Raw genomic sequence first — 20,548 nt, 5'->3', positions numbered from 1 at the left:
TGCTCAATTGAACTTCACAAGGACGCAAACTTCCTCCCGTCTCCAACAACTGTGAGTAAAACATTTTCTTTTCTCCCTCTTTCCATTTCGTTTCTCATTCTCACCTTCAATTGGTCACTTGCAGCAACTGAAGGGAAAGGAAGTGAATCCAGGGAGGGTGCAGACTCTGCAAACCTTGGCCCAGGTCTCTCTCTCTCTCTTAAAGACATTGACATCCTTTGCTCCCTCAGCTTGACACATTTATTTGTCGAGATCTTCTCAGAAGCCCAAATACGACATTCATGAACCCTGCCGCTGCCCAGCTTGTAATATAATTAGGAGCCAATTTAGCTCAGCTGGTTAGTGATGCAGAGCGAGGTCAGACTGGTCCTCCCTCATGATTGTCAGATGGAGGGCAGCACGGTAGTGCAGTGGTTAGCACTGCTGCCTCACGGCACCGAGGTCCCAGGTTTCATCGCGGCTCTGGGTCACTGACCATGTGGAGTTTGCACATTCTCCCCGTGTTTGTGTGGGTTTCACCCCCACAACCCAAAGATATGCAGGGGAGGTGGATTGGCCAAGCTAAATTGTCCCTAAATTAGAAAAAATGAATTGGGTACTCTAAATTTAAAAAATAAATTGATTGTTGGAAGGATGCCCTCCAGCTTTCTCACCAAAACTTTAGATAGCAGTTTCAAGTCAACATTCAAAAGATAGATTGGCTGATAAGAGATGCGCTCCCTCGATCCTTGTCCGCTTCAGAATCAAACAGACATAAGCCTCAGAAAGAGTCAATGGCAGCATACTTGAGTCAAAGTGATAATACAAACCCACAAATAGTTCCAACAGTAAACCTCAAATCCCCTATAAAACCCACACCCACAGCCATGTGGTCCCAGCGCTTTACCTGGCTGAAGCTCCTCCATGGTCTTTGACATCGCTTCCCTAGAAAGAGTAGCATTAAGAGGCTCATGCTGGCTTTCTGAGGCTTCCGGGAGATTCAAGGAAAATAAATAATGCTCCACACTGCCAATACATCACCAGACTGCTCAGACTTGTATAATCCTGCATAGAATTCCCGAAATTCCTGTTTATTTCCTCCGTCTTCGTGACCCTTTTCCCTTTGCCAAGCCGCACAGAGAAATTCGCTCCAAAGTCGGCCTTTGTATTTGCTCGGGTTACTCCCAAACTCGTACAACTTCTGCCTCGCAATCTTTCAACTTTTCTCAACCTGCTGAGTAAATAGGGAGTCTTGCTGCGTTAACCTCCTTCAGCAATAGCTTACTCGGGCCTCCTTATAATTCTCCTCGGCCTTCGCCAAACAAACCTCCAGACAGCGCTGGTTCTCCAACACCTGCACCTCTTATTTGCAGTGTAAGAAGTATTCATCCACCTGCCCCGCCCCCGCCGCCCCCCCCCCCCCGATGAGTGAAAACATCGCCCAGTGTCTTATTAACCCATGTCCACAAAGTCCTCAGTTCGGCACCAGCCCTCCTCTCTTGGCGAAGTCCATCGCATCCTCGGGCTCCTCAAAGTAATGGTGCCGTCCCTCGTGTGTGATCCACAGGTGAGCCGGATACAGCAGCCCAAACTTCACCTGCTTCTTAAACAGAATCTCTTTGACTTGCCTGTAGCCTGCCCTTCTTCTGGTCACCTCCACGCTCAGGTCCTGGTAGATGCGCATGGCACTGTTATTCCAATGGCAGCTCCGCGTACGCTTAGCCCACTGTCGCACCCGCTCCTTGTCCAGGAACCTGTGAAACCGGGCCACCATCGCTCGGGGGAGGGGGGGCCCCTCTCGCGACTGCCTCACCAGCGCCCTGTGCGCCCTGTCCACTTCCACCGGGCGCGGGAAGTCATCATCTCCCAACAGCTTCTGGAACATGCCCGCCACATCGCGGCACCGTCTCCCTCAGCCCCCTCCGGGAGACCAACGATTCTCAAATTCTGCTGATGCGACCTATTTTCCAGGTCCTCTACCTTCTCCAGAAGCCTTTTTTGTTGGTCCTTCAGCCTCTCTATCTCCGCTTCCACCACCATTTTGGTTATCCTCCTGCTCCTCCAGCGCCTTTTCCAACTTCTGGATCGTACGATCCTGGGCATCCAGCCTATGCTCAAGCCCTCGATGTCCTTCTGAATCAGGTCTAAACTGTTCCGCTGCAAAACAGTAAAGCACTCTTGAATGACCTTCAACAGATGCTCCGTCGTTGGCTGGGCTGTCTGCACCGCGGTCCGGACCGTCGGCCATATTGTCCTCAGCAGCAGCTTGTACACTGCCCTTGTTTGCCCACTTCTTCAACTGTTTGCGATTCTTTCTGCTTCTTAATTCCATACACCTGTGTCTGGAGTCAGTGCCTGAGTGCCTATGCCTTCCAAACTAGCACTCAAAAGTACAAAAAAGTCAGGGAAAAAGTCCGACTGGATTGAGAGCCACCAAGTGTGCGACTTACTCCTCCTTAGCCGCCACCGGAACTTCCACCTAACCATTTTGGACACTAAGGGCAATTTATCATGGTCAATCCTCCTAACCTGCACATCTTTGCACTGTGGGAGGAAACTGGAGCACCCGTACGAAACCTACGCTGACACGGGGAGAACATGCAGATTTCCACAGACAGTGACCGAAGCCGGAATCGAACCTGGGACCCTGGAGATGTGAAGCAACGGTGCTAACCACTGGGCTACCAGGCTGCCCATCTAGAATGCCTGAAAGACGTGCGTTTGGTGAATTGAACATTCTGAATTCTCCTTCTGTGTACCCTAACGGGCGCCGAATGTGGTGACTAGGGGAGTTTCACAGTAACTTCATTGCAGTGTTTTTTTTTAAATATAGATTACCCAATTCATCTTTTAAAATTAAGGGGCAATTTAGCGTGTTCAATCCACCTACCCTGCACAACTGTGGGTTGTGTGGACAAAACCCAGGCAAACACAGAGAGAATGTGCAAACTCCACACGGACAGTGACCCCGATCCAGAATCTAACCTGGGACCTTGGCGCCGTGAGGCGGCAGAGCTAACCACTGCGTCACCGTACCGCCCCATTGCAGTGTTAATGTAAGCCGACTTGTGACAATAATAAAGATTATTATTTAAAAATTTTAGGGTACCCAATTCATTTTTTTCCCCAATTAAGGGGCAATTTTGCATGGCCAATCCACCTAGTTTGCACATCTTTTTGGTTGTGGGGACAAAACCATCACAAACACGGGGAGAATGTGCAAACTCCACACAGTGTCCGAAAGCCGGAATCAAATCTGGGACCTCGGTGCTGTGAGGCCGCAGTGCTAACCCACTGCGCCACTGTGCTGCCCCCGATTATTATTAAGAGGGAGTAGCCTCTCCAACTCTACTTTACCTTTCCATTTCTTTTCTCATTCTGAGGGGGCTTTGGTGACTTGCAGCAACTGAAGCGAAAGGAAGTTTGTATGTTGCACACATTTTGAGTTTGGTATTATAGACATATTCCTGTCTGGCAGCCTGCATGGAGATTTTCAGGCCTCTGTCCAGGACAGGAAGCAGTGAGCATGGATCTGTGAATCAGCCTGAAGCAGCACCTTTCGAGATTTGGGAGGATTAGAGAAGATAAATATTACATACTATAGAGTGAGAATGGAGGGAGAGTGTGTTGGGTGGAAATTTACAGCTTTTGGAGAATGAGAAAGGAAAGAATGTTTTATAGAAACTAGAATTGTCTGTTCTCAACTTGCATCTTACAGGATATTAGATGAAGATTTGCAGAAAAAAACAAACATCACTTCAGGATTTGGAAGAGTCACTTGGTTTATCGGGACCTGAATACGGTACACGTGACAATAAACAAATCCAATCCAATCCGGAGAACCATCACAGCAAGACACCTCTGGGGTTAAGGGTTGCCAGTCAGGCAAAGGAACACAATGGCAGTAAACACAGGAATGAAGAATCACATTGGGCTGGTTCCAGGAGAATTGAGTGACAGTTTCTGCAACGTAACCATGGAGTGTGATTATTGATCGTGTTAAAGTAAAAGTAAGAAGTCTCACAACACCACGTTAAAAGTCCAACAGGTTTGTTTCGAATCACTAACTTTCAGAGCACAGCTCCTTCCTCAGGTGAATGAAGAGGTGGGTTCCAGAAACATATAGATAGATAAAGTCAATGATGCAAGACGATACTGTTGAATGAGAGTCTTTGCAGGTAATTAAGTCTTTACAGGTCCAGACAGAGCAACTGGAGAGAGGGATAATCACAGGTTAAAGAGATGTGAATTGTCTCAAGCCAGGAGAGTCGATAGGATTTTGCAACCCAACAATGCAGAATCGCCAAGCAGAAACTTATAGCTAGGTTCCGCACACATGAGTACAGCCTCAACCAAGACCTTGGATTCATGTCGCATTACATTCACCCCCCACCATCTGGCCTGGGCTTGCGAAATCCTACCAACTGTCCTGGCTTGAGACAATTCACACCTCTTTAACCTGCTCCATCTGGACCTGTAAAGTACATTTATTATTATTTCTAGTCTTTTAATATTGTACTGCAACCATGTTATATATTTTCAGTAATCTCTTATCTCAGAGGGTTGTTAATCTCTGGAATTTGTTTCCCCCAGGGTCCAGTGGAGTCTGGGAGTCATTGAATATATTCAAGAATAAGCTAGACAGAATTATTTGTTTTATTATACGTGCCCAGTCTTTTTTTCAATTAAGGGTCCCTCTCCCTTGGACATGTGCAGTTCCAGACCACCCACCCATCTGGGATAAAGCAGTTTCTCCAGCATGGGAGGATTGTGGGAGCTGCGTCCGCCATTACTTGTCCGGAGCAGTCTCCAACCTCCTGAGACTCGGATGAAAAGTGAGGGGGTGGACATTGACACCAACCTGACACAAAGTATATGTGGGTAGTCACTGGATTTGATTGTGACCCCCCCCCCACCCCCCCTCCCTCGCCAAAACATAATTTTTTCATTTAAGGTACCCAATTCATGTTTTTTCCAATTAAGGGCCAATTTAGAATGGCCAATCCACCAACCCTGCACATCTTTGGGTTGTGGGGATGAGACCCACACAGACACAGAGAGACTGTGCAAACTCCAAACGCAGTGTCCTGGGGCCGGGATCGAACCTGGGTCCTTGGCGCCGTGAAGTTAGACAGAATTCTGATTGACGAGGGAGTTGAGGGGCACGGGGAACAGGTAGGAAAATGGACTGAAAGTTAAGATGAGGAGCGAATTCTTCACTCCAGGATGTGGTGAAGCTTTGGAATTCTCTGCTCCAGAGGACTGTGGAGCCTCAAGTCATCAAGTATTTTCCAGATCGAGTTGATAGGTTTCGAGATGTTGAAGTCACTAAGGGAAATGGTGCTGAGCTAGATCGGCCATTGAGCTTATTACAGGGTTGAGCAAATTCAATGGGCCAAATGGTCAACTGCAGTGCCTATTTGTACTGGAAGCTCATTGGCGCATTCACACTTGGCTGAGACCATTCAGCTGCTCGCTTTGTGGGAAAGGATTCAGTCAGTCATTCACCCTGCAGACACACCAGTGAGTTCACACTGGGGAGAGACCGTTCACCTGCTTTCGGTGTGGGAATGGATTCACTCAATTATCCAGCCTGCAGAGGCACCAGTGGGTTCACACTGGGGAGAGGCCATTCATCTGCTCTCACTGTGGGAAGGGATTCTGTGAATCATCCACACTGCGGAGGCACCAGCGAGTTCACGCTGGGGAGAAGCCGTTCACCTGCTCTCAGTGTGAGAAGGGATTCTGTGCTTCCTCGAACTTGCTGAGACACCAACATGGTCACAATTGATTACAGGGGTTGGATTCTGTTGTTATTGTTTCTGCTCTCAATTACATCCAGGACTGCATTGTGTTCATTCTGTCAGTTGGTCAATGGGGAGGGTCGGAGGGTTTCTTTCTGCTGGACTGGCCTCCTCATGACTGATGCTCTTGAGCCTTGTGGCAAATTTCATAAGGATCACAGAGTGAAAGGGTGTTTGGAAGGTAGATGACAGATAGTTCCTGTTTCTGTTTGGAACCCCAATGCATGCAGTTCAGATGAAGATAGGCTATGGTGGTTACATGGTTCTGTCTCAGAAGGAAACTGTCAAGCTATGAGGGGCAAGTTGATTGGGAACATACAATAAAATGTGTAATGAAACACAGGCAATCGCATTTAAGGAATTATCACATATTTACATAAAATATAGATTCCTTTAAGAAACAAAAATCCAACAGGAAAAGTGACGCAACCGTGACTATCAAGAAACATTAAAGATTCCATTAGGTCAAAGGAAGAGGCTCATTGATAGATTACAGATTTATTGCTTCACTGATTTATTGGTACCTTGAAGAATCAATGCAGTATAATTCTTAAATTCAGTATACATACAGGCAGAAATTGTTTCAGATAAAAATATGAGAATTGCTGTACAGCAACTTAATATGTGTCAGAATCTAACACAGTTTCAAGAAAAGTTGCATAAAAGCCCTCGTCATGAATAAAACATTGTTCTACAAATACATCTAGCAATGAAAACGTATCGCAGCCTCAGCAACAGAAACATTTACAAAATGTAGCAAAGCCTTAGCAACAAGCAAGGTTAATGCAGAACGCCTTATCTTCAGAGGATTGGTACACGTGGCGGGAGCATGTAGACATTTAATTAACTTGATAGACATTAATGAATCTTAAGTAAAGACCAATGCCTGGATAACAAATCATGCTCCAAGTGACAGAGTTTTCTGATTAAATCAGGAAGCCTCAGCTGAGAATTTGAAACCAATAAGGGGTTAGACCATTGATAAGAATTTCTTTAAGAATAGTTTCATGACTAAAGTTTGTTCTATATTCATGCTTTAAGAAATTCTGAACCATCTATTGATTTCCTAATATTTTCTTATTTCATAGAATTAACAGTGCAGAAGGAGTCCATTCGGCCCATCGAGTCTGCACCGGCTCTTGGAAAGAGCACCCTACCCAAGGTCAACACCTTCACCCTATCCCCATAATCCAGTAACCCCACCCAACACTAAGGGCAATTTTGGACACTAAGGGCAATTTATCCTGGCCAATCCACCTAACCTGCACATCTTTGGACTGTGGGAGGAAACCGGAGCATCCGAAGGAAACCCACGCAGACACGGGGAGGATGTGCAGACTCCGCACAGACAGTGGCCCAAGCCGGAATTGAACCTGGGACCCTGGAGCGGCGAAGCAATTGTGCTATCCACAATGCTACCGTGTTTCCCCAATGTTTTTGTTTAACTCTCTTTGTTATGTTTTGACGTATTATTTGATCTGAATTTTGAATTATTTTTATGTAAGAGAATTGAGGTGGATAATTAGCAATAAAGTTGTATTTTTGGACACCTCCAATCAACCAGATCTTGGGCTCATTTTTGAAGATAAAATAAGAGATCTTATCACTCATATAGTTGCCAAAATAAGTGTAACCCTGAGGATTGGAAACTTGTTTTAGTATTTACAAAGGAGGATCAAGAAACTCATAAAGAGAAAATAGAAGACGAGAGCAAACTGGCTAGAAACATAAAAAAACGATTGGAAAAGTTCCTATAAAATGTGAAAAGGAAAAGATTCGCAAAGACCAATGTGGGTCCATTCCAGGCAGAGACAGAAGAGTTTATGATGGGGAATAAGGAAATTACAGCGAAACTAAACAATGTGTGTCTGTCTTCACAGAGGAAGATACAGAAATTGTCCTAAAACACTAGAGAACCAAGGGACCAGTGAGCACGAGGAACTGAAAGAGATTAGTATTAGTGAGAAAGTAATACTGGAGAAATTAATGTGGTTGAAAGTTAATAAATCCCCAAAAGCTGATGCTCTCCATCCCAGAGTGTTGAAAGAGGCGGCTGGAGAGATAGTGGATACATTGGTGATCATCTTTCAAAATTCTATAGATTCTGGAATGGTTCCTGCAGATTGGAAGGTAGTAAATGTAACCACACTATTTAAGGAGTGAGAGAGAAAACGGGGAACCACAGACCCATTAGCTTGACATCAGTTGGAGGTAAAATGCTACAATCTATTATATAGGATGTGATAACATACGAATTAGGAGCTGGAGTAGGCCACTCGGCCCCTCGAGCCTGCTCCACCATTTAATAAGTTGATCTGATTGTAACCTCAATTCCACATTCCCCCCGATAACCATTCACCCCCTTGCTTATCAAGAATCTATTCAACTCATTCTTCAAAATATTCAAAGACTCTGCTTCCACTGCCCTTTGAGGAAGAGAGTTCCAAAGACTCCCAACTCTGAGAGAAAAAAGTTCTCCTCTGCCTTAAATAGGCAAGTTGTTACTTTTAAAGTGACTCCAATTTCTAGATTCTCCCACAAGAGGAAACATCCTTTCCACATCCACCCTGTCAAGGCCCCTCAGGATCTGATACGGTTCAATCAAGTCACCTAAACTCCATCGGACACAAGCCCAGCCCGTCCAATCATTCCTCATAAGACCAGCCTCCAATTCCAGGTACGAGTCCAGTAAACCTTCTCTGAACTGCTTCCAACACATTTACATCCTTCCTTAAATGAGAGCAAGACTATACACAGTGCTCCAGATGTGGACTCATCAATGTCCTGTATAACTGAAGCACAACCTCCCTACTTTTGTATTCAATTCCCTTTTTGTGATTCATGCTCTTGGACACCCAGATCCCTCGGAGTCTCAGAGCTCTACAATCTCTCACTATTCAGATCAGAAACTGTTTTATTCTTCTGGCAACATGGACAATTTCTAATTTTCTCACATTATTCTCCATTTGGCAGATCTTTTCCCACTCACATAACCTACCTCTATCCTTTGTAGTCTCCTTATGTCCTCTTCACAGTTTACTTTCCTACCGATCTTTATACCATTGGAGCATCAGAGCAGGAGTTGGCCATTCAGCCCATCGATCCTGCGCCGCCATTCAATGCGATCATGGCTGATCATCCATTTCATGGTAGCACACTGGTTAGCACAGTTGCTTCACAGCTCCCGGGTCCCAGGTCCGATTCCCGGCTTGGGTTACTATCTGTGCGGAGTTTGCACTTTCTCCAGGTGTCTGAGTGGGTTTCCTCCCACAGTCCAAAGATGTGCAGGTTAGGTGAATTGGCCATGCTAAAATGCCCTTAATGTCCAAAAAGGTTGGGTGGGGTTACTGGGTTACGGCGATAGGGTGGGGGTGTGGACTTTGATCGGGTGCTCTTTCCAAGGGCTGGTGCAGACTCAATGGGCCAAATGGCCTCCTTCTGCCCTGTAAATACTATGATCCTATGATTCAATGTCTTTTTCCCCACACTATCTCCATATCCATATGGGTTATTGATATTTAGAAATCTGTCAGTTGGGTGGCACGGTTGCCCACTGGTTAGCACTGTTGCCTCACGGCACCAAGAACCTGCGTTCGATCCTGGCCCTGGGTCACTGTCCATGTGGAGTTTGCACATTCTCCTAGTGCCTTGTGGGTCTCAGATCCACAACCAAATTTGATGTGCAGCATTGGTGAATTGGCCTCGCTACACTGCCCCTTAATTCGAAAAAAATAATTTATTAAACAAAAAAAAAAGAAATCTGTCAGTGTCTGCTTTAAACACACTCAGTGACTGAGCTTCCACAGCTCTCTGGGGTAGAGAATTCCAAAGATTCACAACCCGAGGAGTAAAGAAATGTCTCCTCCGAGACCGGTCCTAAGTGGCTTCTCCCTTAGTTTGAAATTGTGTCCCCTGGTTCCAGACTCTCCAACTCGGGGAAACCTCTCACCTGCACCCACCCTGTCTATTCCTTTATGGATTTTGTAAGTTTCAATGAAATCCCCTCTCATTCCTTGGAACTCTAGAGAAAAGAGGCCTAGTTTCCCCAATCTGCTTTCATAGGACAGTCCTGCCATACCCGGGACAAGTCTGGTCAAACTTTGTTGCTGTTCCTCTGTGGCAATACCTTTCCTAAGGCATGGGGAGTAAAACTGCACACATTACTCCAGCTGTGGTCTAAGCATTTCATAATGATCAATGTCATTGAGGCACGTTGCCTGGTTCTTCTTTGGCACCGGTATGATGGTGGTCTTCTTGAAGCAGGTGGGAACCTCAGAACGGAGGAGGGAAAGGTTGAGGATGTCCGCACATGATCTGGGTGTGTGGCAGGGACTCCCGTCAGGACCTGTCGCTTTCCGAGGCTTCACTTTCAAGAAGGCCAATCTGACTTTGGAGGCTGTGACGGTGGGCATGGGCGTGTCCAAGGCTGCTGGGGCAGATGACAAAGGTTTGTTGGTTTCCTGCTCGAAATAAGCATAGAATGCATTGCGTTTGTTGGGAAGGGGTGCACTGTTGCTAAAGATTCTACTCGGCTTTGCTTTTTATCGCATTATGTTGTTTACGCCTTGCCACAATCGATGAGAGTCCATGATTCTCGCTTAGTCTGGACAACTCTTCTGTTGTCTCTTGGTATCCCTGTTGGCTTTGCAGAGGTTGTACCTAGATTTTTTTGTACAGGTCAGGGTTGCCTGACTTGAACGCCTCAGACCAGTCGGGAGTGAATCTCCCGATTAAGCCATGGTTTCTGGTTGGGTAACGTATGTACTACCTTCTTTGGCACACAATCTTCTACACACTTGCTGATGAAGCCTGTGATGGTGCTGGCATACTCGTTTCGGCTAACTGCCGAGTTCTTGAATATGGACCAGTCACGTAGGAGCTCTTTTGCCTCAAACCAGCATTTGCACAACCTTCTTAACCGGATTTTCCCGCTCAAGTTTCTGCTTGTACGCCGAGAGAAGGAGCGCCATCTTGTGGTCCGATTTTCCGAAGTGCGGTCAGGGGATGGATCATCAGGCGCCCTTGATGTTTTTGTGGCAATGGTCAAGGATGTTGGGGCCCCTGTCGGGACAGGAGATGTGTTGGTGGAATTTTGGCAGTACACACTTGAGGTTGGCCTGGTTAAAGTCCCCGGCCACGATGAACAAGGCCGCCAGGTATTCTGTTTCATTGTTATTTATAGCGGTTACAATTCATCAAGCGCCTTCTTCACTTCCGCCTGGGGTGGGATGTAGACCGCCGTGATGATGGCAGAAGTGAACTCCATGGAAGGCAGTATGAATGGCACTTCACAGTCAGGTATTCCAGGTCCAGGGAGCAGTAGTTCCCCAGGGTCGCCACATCCGAGCACCAGGTGTTGACGAGGAGACAAATCCCTCCACCCACTCCAGGTTCAGTCCTGGATGTGATTAACAGCAGGAATAACAGCAGAATCTAACCCATCATCACTTGTGAACCCTTTGGTGTCTCAGCGTGTTGGACGACTGAGTGAATCCCTCCCCACAGTGAGAGCAGGTGAATGGCTTCTTTCCAGTGTGAACTCGCTGATGTCTCCGCAATGTGGATGATGTTTGAAACCTCTTTGTCGCAGTGAGAGGAGCTGAGCGGTCTCTCCTCAGTGTGAATGCACTGGTGTTCCATCAGTACCCAAGAGCTTTGAAACCCACTCCCACAGTCGGAGCATTTAAAAGGGTCTCTCATTGGTGTGAGTGACGTTGTGGCTCAGCAAGTGATGACCAAGTGAATCTTTTCCCAGTCGGCGAGGTGAACGGGCTCTCCCCAGTGTGACCTCGCTGGTGTCTCCGCAAGTTGGATGAGGTACTAAAGCTCTTTGTGCAATGAGAGCAGCTGAACGGTCTCTCCTCAGAGTGAAAGCGCTGGTGGGACATCAGTAGCTGAGAGCTTTTGAAACCCCTCTTGCAGTCAGAGCATTTAAAGGGCCTGCTCTTGGTGTGATTGACATTGTGTTCCAGCAGGTGGGATGAATGAGCAAATCCCTTATCACACATAGTGCAGATGAACGGCATCTCCCCGGTGTGAACTCTCTGGTGACTCTGCAGGTCGGACAACTGAAAGAATCCCTTCCCACAGTCAGAGCAGGTGAATGGCATCTTCCCGGTGTGAACTCGTTCGTGCCTCCGCAGGTGGCCAATGTTAGTGAATCTCTTTTCACACTGAGAGCAGGTGAAAGGCCTCTCTCCAGTGTGAACTCGTTCGTGTTGCCGCAGGTTGCCAATATAATTGAATCTCTTTTCACACTGAGAGCAGGTGAAAGGCCTCTCTCCAGCGTGAACTCGTTCGTGTCTCCGCAGGCTGCCCATTTCAATGAATCCCTTTTCACACTGAGGGCAGGTGAAAGGCCTCTCTCCAGTGTGAGCTCGTTCGTGTTGCCGCAGGTTGCCAATGACATTGAATCTCTTTTCACACTGAGAGCAGGTGAAAGGCCTCTCCCCAGTGTGAACTCGTTCGTGTCTCCGCAGGTTGCCAATGAAATTGAATCTCTTTTCACACTGAGAGCAGGTGAAAGGCCTCTCCCCAGTGTGAACTCGTTCGTGTTGCCGCAGGTTGCCAATATAATTGAATCTCTTTTCACACTGAGAGCAGGTGAAAGGCCTCTCCCCAGTGTGAACTCGTTCGTGTCTCCGCAGGTTGCCAATGAAATTGAATCTCTTTTCACACTGAGAGCAGGTGAAAGGCCTCTCCCCAGTGTGAACTCGTTCGTGTCTCCGCAGGCTGCCCATTTCAGTGAATCCCTTTTCACACTGAGAGCAGGTGAAAGGCCTCTCTCCAGTGTGAACTCGTTCGTGTCTCCGCAGGCTGCCCATTTCAGTGAATCCCTTTTCACACTGAGGGCAGGTGAAAGGCCTCTCTCCAGTGTGAACTCGTTCGTGTGTCCGCAGGCTGCTAATGTTAGTGAATCCCTTTTCACACTGAGAGCAGGTGAAAGGCCACTCTCCAGTGTGAACTCGTTCGTGTGTCCGCAGGTTGCCAATGTCAGTGAATCCCTTTTCACACTGAGAGCAGGTGAAAGGCCTCTCCCCAGTGTGAACTCGTTCGTGTTTCCGCAGGCTGCTAATGTCAGTGAATCCCTTTTCACACTGAGAGCAGGTGAACGGCCTCTCTCCAGTGTGACTGCTTTGATGCCTTTCCAGCTTGTGTGGGGCTCTGAATCCCTTCCCACAATCCTCACATTTCCATGGCTTCTCCATGGTCCGGGTGATCTTGCGTCTCACCACGTTGGACGATCAGTTGAAGACTCGGCCACACACAGAACACATGTACAGTCTCTCCCTTCTGTGAATGGTGTAGTATTTGTTCAGGCTGTGTCACTGGTTAAAGTTCTTTCCACAGTCAGTGCTCTGTAACAGTCTCACACGGGTGTGTGTGTGTCTCAGTGCTTTTCCAGACACACTGATGTTTAAAATCTCTTGAAGCAGACAGAATAGACAAACATTTCTCCTTCTAGATTCAAAGGCCAATGATCCCAAGAATTGAGTGACTCAGTCAGTTCTTGCGTGATATTTAGTTTGAGATCTCGGCCTCAAACTCCTCTTGTTCGAACTTCCTGCAAACAGATTTTACAACAGTAATCATTGTTAGTACAGGATAGAAACTCAGAACATACAATTCTAGTTTCTATCGAACATTCTTTCCTCTCTCTTTCCCTGAAATGCTCTAAATCTCAATCCCACACACTCTCCCTCCATTCTCACTCTGCTGTATCTAATATTCCCCCTTCCAATTCTCCTGAAGGTGCTGATTCAGGCTGATTGACAAATCCAAGCTCACTGCTTCCTACCCTGGACAGAGAGACCTATATTCACTTACTTTCCCTCCCAATTTTCCTGAAGGTGCTGATCAACAAATCTAAACTCACTAAAACCTGTACAAGAGTAGAGAATCTCCATATAAATACATTTACTGATTAGAGATAGGGAAATTCTGAGGAAGAACTTTATTTAGTCATGGAGTGGTCATGACAGGGAACTCACTGCCCACAAGCGTTGTGGAAGTCGAGATGATCAATAATTCAAAATAATATATGAAGAAAATAAGCTTTCAGGGGAACAGGGATATCGAGGGGGAATGGCACTGACTGGATTGCTGTACAGAGAGTCAGCATTGACTTGAGTTCCCAAATGGATTCCGTAAGTGCTGCAATGACTGTATGACTGGAAATATATAACGTAGGTAGAACTAATAATACATGTATTTCATTACAGAACCATCAATAATATATCTAATACATTCTATATAACACTAGATATATCTCTGTGCAATATAACATTTTTAAAAATTCATTTACGGGATGTGAGAGTCGCTGGTTCAGCCAGCATTTATTGCCCATCCCTAGTTGCCCTTCAGAAGGTGGTGATGAGTTGCCTTCTTGAACCGCTGCAGTCCTTGAGTCGTAGGTACACACCCTGTGCTGTCAGGGAAGGAGTTACAGGATGTCGCCCCAGCAACAATGAAGGAAGGGCGATATATTTCCAAGTCTGTCTGGTGAGTGACTTGGAGGTGAACCTCCAGGTAGTGGGGTTCTCAACTATCTGCTGCTCTTGGCCTTCTAGATAGTAGTGGTTGTGGGTTTGGAAGGTGCTGTCGGAGGAACCTTGGTGAGTTACTGCAGTGTATCTTGTAGATGGTATACACGGCTACCACTGTTCGTCGGTGGTGGAGTGTTTGAATATTCATGGAATGTCAGCAGTCAAGCGGGCTGCTTTGTTCTGGATGGTGTAGAGCAGCATGTTGGAGCTGCACTCAACCAGGCAAGTAGTGATTATTCTGTTACATGCCTGACTTGTGCCTTGTAGATGGTGGAGAGGCTTTGGGGGTCAGGAGGTGTGTTACTCGCTGTAGCCTTTGGCCTGCCCTGGTGGCCACCATATTAATATGGCTCGTCCAGTTCAGTTTCTGATCAATGGTAACCCTCAGGATGTTGGTTGTGGAGGATTCACCAATGCTAATGTCAAGAGGCAGTGGTTAGATCCTCCTTCGTAGGAGATGGTCGTTGCCTGGCACTTGTGTAGCACAAATGTGATTTGCCACTTATCAGCCAACATCTGGATACTGTGCAGGACATGCTGCATTTGGACATGGACTGCTTCATTATCTGAGGAGTCATAAATGGTGCTAAAGATTGTGCAGTCATCCACAAACATCCCCACTTCTGGCCTTATGATGAAAGGTAGGTCATTGATGAAGCAGCTAAAGATGGTTGGGCCTAGGAGTGTGCCCTGAGGAACTCCTGCAGCTGAGATGATTGACCTCCAACCACTACAACCATCTTTTTTTGTGCCAGGTATGACTCCAACCAGCGGAGAGTTTCCCACGATTCCCACTGACTCCAGTTTAGCTGGGGCTCCTTGATGCCATAGTCGGTCAAATGCTGCCCTGATACCAAGGGCAGTCACTCTCACCTCTGGCATTCACCTCTTTTGTCCATGATTGAACCAAGGCTGGAATGAGGTCAGGAGCTGAGTGACCCTGGTGGAACCCAAACTGAGCGTCCGTGAGCAGGTTTTGCTGAATAAGTACCACTTGATAGCGCTGTTAATGACCCCTTCCATCACTTTGCTGATGGTGGAGAGTATTCCGACAGGAAAGTAATTGGTTTGGTTTGTCCTGTTTACTGTTCCCTTTAATGTCAGCCATCTCCTGGGGAAACCAGCCCTTTAAATGTGAACATTAGGAAAGAGACCATCATTTTAGCCAGACAAATAAATGTGTCAAGCTGAGGGAGCAAAGGATGTCAATGTCTTTCAGAGAGAGAGACCTGGGCCAAGCTTTTCAGAGTCTGCACCCTCCCTGGATTCACTTCCTTTCCCTTCAGTTGCTGCAAGTGACCAATTGAAGGTCAGAATGAGACAAGAAATGGAAAGGGGGAGAAAAGAAAGTGTTTTACTCACAGATGTTGGAGACAGGAGGACATTTCAGTCTGTGTGAAGCCCAATCTCCTTTCCCATAAAGCCCGCGCTGATTGGAGGACCAGCGTCCTTCCGGTCCTAACTCTATCCATTAGCCAACAACCTCACAGGAAGGTCAGGGGCTGGGCTTTCCTCCACACATGCGCAGCTTCCCCTCACCCTTGGACATGCGCAGTACCTGATCACCCGCCCGTGCGGCGGATAGAGCGGGGGATTGTGGGAGCTACGGCCGACACTGTCCAAACTCCTGGGGTGAAAATTGGAGGAGGCTTGGGCGGTTGTGTGCGAGCTTGGTGTCCGCCCCCGGGCCGATTCGAAAGGCAGGCCGCCTCTGGGAGCTTCCTGGATGGGGTGAAACAGCAACTCGGCGCCCATTGCTCCTGGTCCCCGAGGGAAGGGGAGAAGACCGGTTTCGGAGTACTGCGACCAGTCGTGTTTCAAGTCAGTGGTTGAGCTGCGGAGACGCTGCTTCGGACTGCGAGGTTTGCTGTCGGCGGGTTTGAGTTCGCCCAATGGAGGACGAAGGAATGGAGGAAGGATGGCAGCTGGATAGGCTGCTGGAAGCGGCGGGTCGGAACCGGGAGTGGATACCCGATGGGCGGCCCGCGGCCTGGGGTGGGTTGCTGCCGTTCCTGGGGTCTCCGGGGGTTCGGCCCCCCTGGACGCCCTGTGGGCGGTTGGGACTGACTCTGGGACTTTCTTCCCCGTTGTCGACTGTTGCCAACATTGGAGTGACTCTGGCCGCTGCCATTGGAGGAATTTGAGGACATGTTGTTCCTCGTGAAATTTCGGCAAGAGCGTCGGTGCTGTGTTATGGAACTTGCAAAATTAATGGACTTTTTCTGTAGACTTTTTCGATGTATAATGAGGGATTTGCTTTCTTGATTTCCTTGCTTTTGTTTTATTTAGTAGCCTATAACATTTAACACATTTCGGTCCTCCGGAATGGTATTTAGTAATTGTGGTGGAACGCTGGTTAGTGTGGAACTGCTCTCCCTCCGAATGGTCCTGTACCCTCGGGCGGGTCCAGGAGGGGGGAAACCCTCTCTCCTCCGCCGCGCTCGGGTCTGGCTCTCCGGGGGTCTGTGCTCTCAGCCAAGGGGGGGCCTTTCCCCCGGGGTGTCGGCGGCAGGGCGGGGCGAACGGGGGTGGGTGAGCAGGGATTAGTGTTCGGTGATGGATTCTACCCTGTTAAACCTTTTCTGGGGTAAATTAAGGCCTGGTGCCTGGTGATTGGGTTTTGATATGATACTGTTAAAAAGAATTGAGGCCCTGTGGGTCATATTTGTACTGGAGCGGCCGTATTGTATCGGGGCCTTGTGCCTCGCGACTGCTTGTCTTTTGTGTTTAGAGTCGTTACCTTGAAACGTGCCTGTATCGTGTGTTGTACTTTTGGGTTTTGTTTCTCTTTTCTTTACTTTATTTTGGAGCGGTCGTATGGTTTCGGGGCCTTGTGCCTCGTGACTGCTTGTGTATGTGTTCAGAGGTTGATGCCTCGATGTAATTGTGCTTTGTGTCTCCTTGTTTCTTTTTACTTTTAGAACAGTCGTTTGGTTTCATGGCCTTGTGCCTTACGACTGTTCGAGTTATGAACCTGTTTGATTGAACCTGTTTGATTGTTACCTGAACTACACGTAGGGCCTGTGCCTTGCGGCTGGTTGCGATAAATGACTGGTTAATAGGTATTTGGAAACGTATTTCGGCCCTGCGCTTTGCAGCTGTTTGTGTTCAATGATTGTTACAACGTTGTCGTGAAATGTAATTGGGCCTGGCGCCTCACAGCTGTTTTGTGGTCAGTGATCGTTTAATCGTTAATGTGAAGTGTAATTGGGCCTTGTGCCTTGCAGCTGTTTCGTGTTCAGTGACTGTTGAATCGTTAATGTGAAGTGTAATTGGGCCTTGTGCCCTGTAAGTGAGTCTGTGTTGAAAATTGTGACGACATTAAAAGAGGTACTCCCAGATGTTGGAGACACAGGAGGATGTTTCAGTCTGTGTGAAGCCCAATCTCTTTTCACATAAAGCCCGCGCTGATTGGAGGACCAGCGTCCTTCCGGTCCTAACTCTATCCATTAGCCAACACCTCACAGGAAGGTCAGGGGCTGGGCTTTCCTCCACACATGCGCAGCTTCCCCTCACCCTTGGACATGCGCAGTACCTGATCACTCGCCCGTGCGGGGGATTGTGGGAGCTACGGCCGACACTGTCCAAACTCCTGGGGTGAAAAGTGGAGGAGGCTTGGGCGGTTGTGTGCGAGCTTGGTGTCCGCCCCCGGGCCGATTCGAAAGGCAGGCCGCCTCTGGGAGCTTCCTGGATGGGGTGAAACAGCAACTCGGCGCCCATTGCTCCTGGTCCCCGAGGGAAGGGGAGAAGACCGGTTTCGGAGTACTGCGACCAGTCGTGTTTCAAGTCAGCGGTTGAGCTGCGGAGGCACTGCTTCGGACTGCGAGGTTTGCTGTCGGCGGGTTTGAGTTCGCCCAATGGAGGACGAAGGAATGGAGGAAGGATGGCAGCTGGATAGGCTGCTGGAAGCGGCGGGTCGGAACCGGGAGTGGATACCCGATGGGCGGCCCGCGGCCTGCAGCCCGGGGTGGGTTGCTGCCGTTCCTGGGGTCTCCGGGGGTTCGGCCCCCCTGGACGCCCTGTGGGCGGTTGGGACTGACTCTGGGACTTTCTTCCCTGTTGCCGACTGTTGCCAACATTGGAGCGACTCTGGCTGCTGCCATTGGAGGACTTTGAGGACATGTTGTTCCTTGTGAAATTTCGGCTGGAGCGCTGGGGTCATGATGTGGAACGTGCAAAATTAATGGACTCTTTTTTTTTTTTATGGACTTTTCTATGAGTACTAAGGGATTTTGTTTTCATGTTTTCTTTGCTTTCCTTTTCTTTAGCAGCCTATGACATTCAACTCATTTCGGGTTTCCCTGAAATGGTAATTAGTAATTGTGGTGGAACGCTAGTTGGTGCGAAACTGCTCTCCCTCCGAATGGTCCTGAGCCTTTGGGCGGGGTCCAGGAGGGGGGAACCCTCTCTCCTCTGCCACGCCTGGGTCTGGCTCTCCGGTGGTCTGTGCTCCTTAGCGAGGAGGGGCCTTTCCCCCAGGGTGTCGGCTGCAGGGCGGGGTGAACGGGGGTGGGTGAGCGGGGATTAGTGTTCGGTGATTGATTCTATCCTGTTAAATCTTTTCTGGGGTGAATTGAGGCCTGGTGCCTGGTGATTGGGTTTGATATGACACTGTTAAAATGTATCGAGGCCCTGTGGGTCATATTTGTTTCCGAAGCGGCCGTATTGTATCAGGGCCTTGTGCCTCGCAACTGCTTGTCTTATGTGTTTAGAGGCCGTTACCTCGAAATGTACTCGTGTCTTGTGTTTTTTTTTTTGTTCCTTTTTTCTTTGGAATGGTCGTTTGGTTTCGAGGCCTTGTGCCTCACGACTGTTCGTGTGATGTGACTGTTCGATTGTTACTTGAACTATGTGTAGGGCCTGTGCCTTGTGGCTGGTTGTGATAAGTGACTGGTTAATTGGTATCTGGAAACGTATTTCGGCCCTGTGCCTTGCAGCTATTTGTGTTCAATGACTGTTACAACGTTATTGTGAAATGTAATTGGGCCTTGTGCCTTGCAGCTGTTTTGTGTTAAGTGACTGTTTAATCATCAATTTGACGTGTGTTTAATCGTCAATTTGAAGTGTAATGAGGCCTGGAGCCTTGTAAATTGGTTTCTGTAATAATTGTGACGACAATAAAAGAGTTACTCACAGATGTTGGAGACACAGGAGGAAGGTTCAGTCTGTGACGTCCAAGCTCCATTCACACAAAGCCCGCGCGGATTGCCTTGGAGGACCAGAGTCCTTCCGGTCATCCAACCATTCCCATTGGTCAACGCCTCAGCAGGAAGGTCAAGGGTGAGCTTTCCCTCGCACATGCGCAATCTCTGCTCTCCCTCAGACATGCTCGGTCCCGGGGTGGGGAGAGGGGAATCACCGAGAGACTTCTTGTTCTGGCCGCAGCCGGTTGCCTGGAAACCTTGTCTCGAGGAGGGGAACAATGAGTGAGGCGGAGGAAAGTTGTTGACCAATGGGAAGAGTTGGTGGACCGGAAGGACTCTTCCACCATCCAATTAGTTTCCCGTTTTCTGAATGCGGAAGCTGGACAATGAGCAAAACTGGGGCCTCACACAGACTGAAAACTTGTTTTTGTCGCCAACATCTGTGAGTAAAACACTTTCTTTTCTCCCCCCTTTCCATTTCTTTTCTCATTCTCACCTTCAATTGGTCACTTGTAGCAACTGAAGGGAAAGGAAGTGAATCCAGGGAGGGCGCAGACTCTGCAAAGCTTGGCCCAGGTCTCTTCTTTCTCTCAAAGACATTGACATCCTTTGCTCCCTCAGCTTCACACATTTATTTGTCTGGCTAAAAGGATGGTCTCTTTCCTAATATTCACAATAAAGGGCTAGTTTCTCCAGGTGATTGGTATTAATTTACTGTCCCCTTAAATGTCAGCAGACAGGCATGTCTTATATGGTACACATCAGATATATTATTTATGGTTCTGCGATAAAGTGCAATCCAGTCATCTCTTCCCTTGGAGGGTTATTAGTCTCTGGATTTCTCTTCCACAGGGACCAGTGGGGTGTGGAGTCATTGAATATATTCACAGATGAGTTGGACAGATTTTTAATAAATTGTTTTGTTTTAAATCATTTTTAAACAATGAATGCAACAGAGTAACAGAAAAAATCGTGGCAAATGGGTACAGAGCGGAACAAGAGATATTGCCAACATACATCTAAGCAACACATTGCAGAATTAATTTGGAACAGGATATTTGAGGGAGCAGAGCCT

The 20,548-nt window shown here is 47.8% G+C and overlaps 2 protein-coding genes and 1 long non-coding RNA gene across 3 annotated transcripts in view; 2 read left to right on the top strand and 1 right to left on the bottom strand.

Moving 5' to 3' along the window:
- Positions 1 to 20,548, top strand: part of LOC140420362 (uncharacterized) — a 58,161-nt gene that overhangs the window by 30,368 nt on the left and 7,245 nt on the right. The window lies entirely within an intron of this gene.
- Positions 37 to 7,339, top strand: LOC140420365 (uncharacterized). The gene is made up of 3 exons (XR_011946316.1): positions 37 to 51; positions 3,698 to 4,027; positions 6,872 to 7,339. It is a non-coding gene; the product is annotated as an uncharacterized lncRNA (long non-coding RNA).
- Positions 6,266 to 19,789, bottom strand: LOC140420354 (uncharacterized). The gene is made up of 2 exons (XM_072504366.1): positions 19,464 to 19,789; positions 6,266 to 13,347 (listed from the first exon to the last, which is right to left on the bottom strand). Exon 2 carries the CDS (start codon positions 12,989 to 12,991, stop codon positions 11,480 to 11,482), a length of 1,512 nt encoding a protein of 503 aa, XP_072360467.1. The 5' UTR covers positions 12,992 to 13,347; positions 19,464 to 19,789; the 3' UTR covers positions 6,266 to 11,479.

Source organism: Scyliorhinus torazame, chromosome 5 (assembly GCF_047496885.1).
Source record: "Scyliorhinus torazame isolate Kashiwa2021f chromosome 5, sScyTor2.1, whole genome shotgun sequence".
Classification (NCBI taxonomy): Eukaryota; Metazoa; Chordata; class Chondrichthyes; order Carcharhiniformes; family Scyliorhinidae; genus Scyliorhinus; species Scyliorhinus torazame.
The sequence above is the reverse complement of the archived record's forward strand: the minus strand, read 5'-3'. Positions and strand labels throughout refer to the sequence as shown.